A 7,120-nucleotide genomic window follows, 5' to 3' on the forward strand; every position below is an offset into this window, starting at 1 on the left:
GGCATTGCGCCCATGGCTGATCCCTCTTGGTGCACAGGGCATTGCGCCCCTGTGTTGTGCGTAAGCATCCTGGTGCGAGTCAGCTATTTGTTTGGTGCCATCAGACCATGGCATTGTGCCCATGGTTTCATCAGCTGACTCACCGCACAAGGCTTAGGCGCCCTCGTGCCTACGTGGAGAGGGGGTAGGCCGCACCAGGCCCCGTGCTGTTTCGACCACGAGGTGCACACCACACATGTCGTTGAGCCCATGTGTGCTTGCTCGAGTCGCGTCTGTGTGTCCTAGGCATGCCCAAGGCTTTGCCGTGGTGCCCCCTTGGTGCGGTCAAGGCTTCCCTTGGTGCTCCCTTCTTTGAGTCACCTACCCCCCCTTAAAGGGCAATACAGACCGTTTTCATTGTTTCTAGAGGAGACATCAATATGCTTGAGGAGACATAATGGAATAATAAATAATTATAAATTAAAATTCCAAAAGTCGCTTAGCCTTCATTTGTACCACCTAAGTCAGGTGCGCGCGCGATGCCCATTTGGTGAGCATGCAGTGCATGTCTGGCTCGCCCGCAGTGCGCGTTTGGCTTGCGCGGTGCGCGTCTGGCTCGTTCGCGGTGCGCGTGCGGTGCGTGTCTGGCTCGCCTGCGGCCTCCTCACATAGTCCTTGGAGTTTGAACCACTAAACCTCCAAGTTTTTCTTGCTTTCAGCCTAGGCTCTCATGGGTGCAAGGCCTACCCATTAGGCCTATTCCTCCATGGTTAAGTCAAGAGGCTAAGAGGCTGACACAAAGCCTATACCAAGGATCCAAAATCCGTATGAGGAAATCCCATCAAGTGTCTAGCAAATCTGGGTTGTAAGCTCCTGAAAATCATACTAATTTGATCATTCTCTGAAGGACGATCAACAATCTGTGCAATCTTCTCCCTCCATCGAGAGATAAATGAAGTCATCGACTCCTCTGGTCCCTGTCTCAAGGCCTCTAACTCTCTCCTCAAGACATCAATGACGGTATTAAACACAAATTGTCTAAAAAACTCTTGGTCTAGATCATCCCAGGTCCTACGGCGTGAAACATCTAACGAAGCAAACCAACGCTGCACTACACCACTCAAGGACATGGGGAAAAGCATAATCAATTGGGTCTCATCCAACCCATGGGCCCTCATCATAGTACTGTATAACCTCACAAGGATCTTAGGACAACCTATGCCTGTATACCTCTCAATCTCCGGCATGCTAAACTGGGCCGGTAAACTGACCATCGGTGCTTCATCAAAATCATCCCAATTGATAGCTCCATTTGAAATCCTCATCTGTCTCATCCTCTGCTCGATTCTATCCATACAAGTGTGTGCATCCTCTAAGGCCAGAATAGGTGCTACGACAGAAAGTGGGGTAGCATTAGTCTGACTATACAAAACATACGGTGCAGGGTGTGGAACCGACTAACTGAGTAGAAGAGGTGGTGCTACTGCAAGGTCATACTATGTGCCATTCTAAGGCGGGATCTGCTAAGCTTGCTACCCATCTAACCTCTGGCCAAGGCCCACTATAACCTCTTGAATCGAAGCCATGGCCGTAGCAAATTGGTCAACGATAACTACCTGTGAGTTTATGTCTCTCTGATCTAATCTCTGGTCTGGCTGATTTGATGATCTAGTCAACCTACCTCTAACTCTAATCCACAAAGGCGAATCCAGATTGGGTGCGAAAATACTCTTATAAACACAAAAACACTTGATGAGACACTGTATAGGGGTAGCTCTGTAGGAACTGACTAAAAAGTATTCAAGCATATATCCCAGGTATACTCAAATTGATACTCGTATCTCATTACACCAAAATGAGACTATGGAGAGGATATCTGAACCCAACTGTGACCAAGGCAACTCTGAAGGTCCACAAATGCACACACATGTAGGAATGAGATCCTAATTGGGTCTAGGTTAACTTACAAGGTTAAGGTGGCTCTATAAGATAAAATGAGTGGGTTAAAGGATCCCTAACAGAGACGATCATACCCTCTGGTGGTACATAACCCTCTGCACACCTCCAAGGAGACGGGGTGCTTCCATCCAAGGTGGTCATCACCTCCACACATGCAATTCCTCACTTTCCCAAGGGGTTTCTTAATGGTGAAAGCTCTCTCATATCTCAACACTCAAGGTAATCTAAAGTGCACAACAAAGGATGTGGGTGCATCCGAAAAATCTAAGATTTAAAGTGAGATAGTGAACAAAGACAAGCAATCATACGATCATGCAGGATCAGATACTGTCATGCAACAAGTAGTCATACTGAGCAGATAGGTATCATACAAGCAAAGTCCTATCTAGCATATGTGAAAGTGAATCATGCTGAAGTGAGCAAGCAATCAAGTGATCATTCAAGGCAATCAAACATGTTAAGATAGCAAACCAAGCAAGCAAGCAAATTGGATCACCTTGCTTATAAAGGGGGTACCCTCTAATTGACCAATTAAATGCCATATTTTCCTTAACTAGTGTTCAAGCTTGATCCTCAAAATCCCCAGTAGAGTCACCAATTTATGGACCCGTATTTTTCACATGCGTCCTCACTCAATTAGTGAGACTCGCTTTTATTGGTGAAAAATTAGTTTTGAAAAGTCGGAGTCACTTATCTTATTTTATTTTAAAAGGGTAAATAAAATAAGAAAGAAAACCCTAAAAAAATGACTCCACAGTTTTTGGAAAAACATGTCTTTGAAAAATTCAAGTCTAGGTTCGGGGATCAGGTTACCTATTGGGAAGGTACCTTTAAATGGTGACACCCCTGTAAGCCCTACAAAGGTCTCTACTGACTAAGTTGAGAGAATTGAGGCAATTAATTGGTTGATTAAGGGTACCTAGGTAGACTAAGGTGATTTTAAAAAAAAAAATAGCATGCTAAATAAGAGAACCAATCACAAATCATAAAGAAGATTTAGGGTGCCTACCCAGACTGCTTCTTAAGCGCTATCACAAGACATCAAAGTTAGTTCCAATAGTATATCATCCAACATACGCTTTATAAAAAATAATCGAACAAATGAATCAATATATCAAGACACCCAAGCACTATCAAACATAGGCGTGGTTCACAATGGCAAGCATATTTATAGAATTTAGATGGTAAGTGATAGGGGGTGTACCGAGATAGCATAGATAACTTGTAATGTGCTTCCGCAAGACATGAGGGGTTAGATCATAAATAATAAAACACAGAAATCCTAGCATGCTTGCTATCTAATTAGCATAGGAAAAATGATCAAAGCATACAAAATCATCAGTTATCACATAGATCTTGTATATAATTCCTAAAAAATAGATAGATATGATTTCAACAAGTGGCAAATGTGACAACAAAGATGAGTTTTGAAAAAAAATTCTTTTATGTAGGGGTTTCACCAATTCCCTAATTGATATACATGAATCTAGCCTAGAATTATCCCATTTATTTGGGACCACAAGCTGAGATTCATGTCTCACTCAAAACTGTAGTTTTTATTGAAAACTGAGAAAGATGTGAACCGATCAAAACAATGTTGCATATTATTTAAGAAAATGAGATTTTGATTCTAAGGACTTTGAATGGGCCAACGGCTATCTAAATGGGCCTTGGGTGCCTAAGTGGGCCTAAGGTGGTGCCTAATAGGCCAAGTGTATCTAAGTAGGCCTAGGGTGCCTAAGTGGGCCTAAGGTGGTGCCTAATGGATCAAGTGTATCTAAATGGGCTTAGGGTGGTGCCTAACAGGCTAAGTGCATCTAAATGGGCCTAGGGTGCCTAAGTGGTCCTAAGGTGGTACCTAATGAGCCAAGTGTATCTAAATGGGCCTAGGGTGCCTAAGTAGGCCTAAGGTGGTGCCTAATGGGCCAAGTGTATCTAAATGGGCCTAGGATGCCTAAGTGGGCCTAAAATGCCTAAGTGAGCCTATGTCCAAATTAGGGCTGCCAAGAGTCACAATGGGTTAGATAAATCCCTCAACCAAAGTCCCCAAGGTGGCTTAGAAAAGATAGGCTACACGAGTAGTAATGAGCCACCAGGGAATTGCTATAAAGTACCAAACAAATGCCTAATAGGACATGTGCTAGGGAGACAAAATGGAGGGTCTACACTTACACATTTCACCATGACACATGACCTCACACCTCTTTCTTGATTAAAGGAGGATGTAGATCAGTCCCCGAGTTTTCTAGTCGAGTTTTCATACATCTTTTGGACTTTAAGTTTAGCATCTTCCATGATGGTAGGACCTAGCAGATTATTGGTTCATTAGTGATGGTGTTTTCATTTTGATAGTCACATGCTTAGTTTTGACTTGCTTACACTTTAAGCATTGGTCATCATTGTTTTTATCCATCAATTAGTTTTGTTTTGTCAGCATGGTATCACAATACATGGTCTTGTTTAGCATTACCTATTTGAGGTTTGAAATTTTCATTACATGATGGATGAGCATATTTCAAAGCACAGTAGTTTTGTGTCATTTCATATCTCAGTTTGTTCACCATCACACATTAGGACATACTCCCTTATCTGAGAGCACTAAACCTTTCAGTAGACTTTCACTCACCTTTTGATCTAGTTGTTGACCCTAAGAGTTGCATACTTGAGCATACCCTCTTCTTTGGGATCATCAAACCTTTCACATGCTTCACTTCCTCTCAACTTAGTTGTGACCCTACAAATTGCATACTGGGGCATACTCCATTCTTTGAGATCATTAGACCTTCAGTAGACTGCATCACATTTTGGCCTAGTTGTCGATCCTTATGAGTTGTCATACTGGGGCATATCCCCTCCTGTCGAGTTTTCTTGCATTGTTATCCTAGTTATCCTTTGGCTTTGAGCCACTCGATCATTCATCTCATCAATTCAGTTTGAGTTTTTTTTTTTTTTAGGACCGCACCTATATCGATTGACCATCTTCCTATCAACTTGTGTTTAGTTTGAGTTTTCGAGACCACACCTATATCGATCAGTCATCTTCCATGTCAATATAAGTTTGAGTTTTTGAGACCACACCTATATTGATCGGTCATCTTCTATGTCAGTATGAGTTTGAGTTTTCAGGATCGCACCTATATTGATCGGTCATTTCTATGCCAGTTTGTGTTTGAGTTTTGGGACTGCACCTATATTGATTGATCATTGTCTTGTTAGTCTAATTGAGTTTGTTTGGCTTCGAGCCGCACCTTAGTTTTTGAGTTATGTTCAGCTTCAAATCATACCTTCTCCTTCTTTCGATTTTTTTTTTTGTGTGTCAATCACTCCCTATCTTGGTCATCCTTATGCTATTCATTGTATCATAATCTAGTGCCATTCATTGCACATACCTCTTGGCATTGCCCGTATTTCTATGCTAAGTTTGTTCCCCTTTATCTGACCTTGATCTTGAGCTTATTATGTTATGTGTTTAGACCAAAATTCGGGATCCTTTCTATTCTTCGATACAATACACTGCTTTTCATTCATTTCTCACATATTCATGATCCATTCATTACATTTGTGATCTCTACCGAAGAGGGGCATATTTGTAGACCCTTTTTTTGGTCTAAAGGTAGGGGATATTTTAGACCACCTTTTTACCACATTTTAGGAGGTTTTAGGCAACTGGTGTGTAGGAGATAGTGGGCTGGCAAAAGACCTTTTCTTGAAGGAACCTGACAGGTGGCATGGGGAATTCAGAGACTGTTAGGAGGCTTAGAGGGGGGTGAGTGAAGCAAGAAAAGTTGGAGAGCTTGAGAGAAGCAGATGAGGAGCTTGTCGGTTTTGTCCAAGTATGATTACAACAGGCTTCATATTTCTCTACTTCACATGGTCTTACCTCCTACTGATTTTGGGTTCATTTTGATGCTTGATTGTGGACATTAGATACTATGTATGTTTGTGGAGTCTGAGACTTTTTTCTTTTTAGGTATTTTATGTCTAGTTTTAGCCCTATCTCTTTGGGCTCTATTTTAAATGTGTTTAGTTTCACTTACCTACTTAAGCCCATTGATTAGAGCATGAAATAGGGTTTTGTTTGATGATTTGTCATTTCATTTTATTTTCTCTATCCATGCTCTTTTTTTTGTTGTTCACTCTCTATTTTTTGGTACCCACTTTTCTCGAAAATGTTAGACTATGCACATCCTTTTGGTTTGTTCTTGGTTTGAACATCAATAGATGCCTATTGGGGTCTTTATCATGTCTCTGTTTCCTCTCTAGCACACCGGTCAAAGACAAAACATCAATATGATCATTGTCACAGTCCTTGAAGAGTTTCAATGAGAAGTGCTTGCATTTTCTAAGTTTCACACAGCCAACTGTGCACACGATCAACTCAAGGCTTAAATGAGAGATTTATTGTTTGCTTCCAAGGTCATGAAGGTATTAATACAGTTGGGTATTTTAGAAAAATGGTTGAAGCTAGGTTGAGACTGAACTGGGGAGTCCATGGTAAGATGGTTAATGGTTTGGTTTTCTTGAGTGGATGACATGATCTCACAACCTCATTATGGTGCTTGGGCAATATGGAAGTAGTTCATCATGCCTCATTAGTGTATACAATTTCATAAATATATGGTGTACTCTCTTTCATGGAGACCAAAATTTGGGGACCTGGATGCATTCACACAAAGCATTTGAGACCTTCTAAGTGTTGTGGTTTAGGAGTTGCAAATGGGGTTGGGTGTGTGGACCCAGGTTTCCCCTTGTGGACCCACATTTTTCATAATGTGTTCCCACTCGATTCGCAAGACTCACTTTTGATTAAAGTGAAAAAAAAAAACTGATTTTTATAAAAAGTTGGAATCGCCACTTACTTTTATTTATTTTTAAAGGAGAAAACAAGTAAGAACAAAACCCCTAAAAGGACTCTTGATTTTTTGGAAAAGCTGTCTCCAAAAAACCCGAGTTTGGGTCCGGGGATCAGATTACCTATTAGGAAGGTACCTCCAAAGAGGTAGCACCCCTCTAAGCCCTAACAAGGTCTCTACTAGCTTAGTTGAGGGAAATATGACAATTAATCAATTGATTATAAATTAATACCTAGATAGGTTAAGGTGATTTCAAAAACTCTATTAATTCTACCATGACAAACAAGGATTCAAACCACTCTCATAAAAAAAGGATAATATGCATACCT

At 41.2% G+C, this 7,120-nt stretch overlaps 1 protein-coding gene across 1 annotated transcript; it reads right to left on the reverse strand.

The window, feature by feature from the left end:
- Positions 1–782: 782 nt before the first annotated feature.
- Positions 783–1,565, reverse strand: LOC104880398 (uncharacterized). Its single transcript, XM_010656876.1, has 2 exons — positions 1,525–1,565; positions 783–1,401 (listed from the first exon to the last, which is right to left on the reverse strand). Exons 1-2 carry the CDS (start codon positions 1,563–1,565, stop codon positions 783–785), a joined length of 660 nt encoding a protein of 219 aa, XP_010655178.1.
- Positions 1,566–7,120: the final 5,555 nt, after the last annotated feature.

The sequence above is a fragment of the Vitis vinifera genome, chromosome 9, assembly GCF_030704535.1.
Source record: "Vitis vinifera cultivar Pinot Noir 40024 chromosome 9, ASM3070453v1".
Taxonomy (NCBI): domain Eukaryota; kingdom Viridiplantae; phylum Streptophyta; class Magnoliopsida; order Vitales; family Vitaceae; genus Vitis; species Vitis vinifera.

What these genes read in the sequence shown, in the direction of transcription:
- LOC104880398 (XM_010656876.1), bottom strand. Translation starts at nt 1,565, where the DNA reads ATGGCTTCGATTCAAGAGGTTATAGTGGGCCTTGGCCAGAG. An exon ending in ATAGTGGGCCTTGGCCAGAG is followed by an intron (nt 1,402 to 1,524) that starts GTTAGATGGGTA and finishes TGTTTTGTATAG; the next exon opens with TCAGACTAATGCTACCCCAC.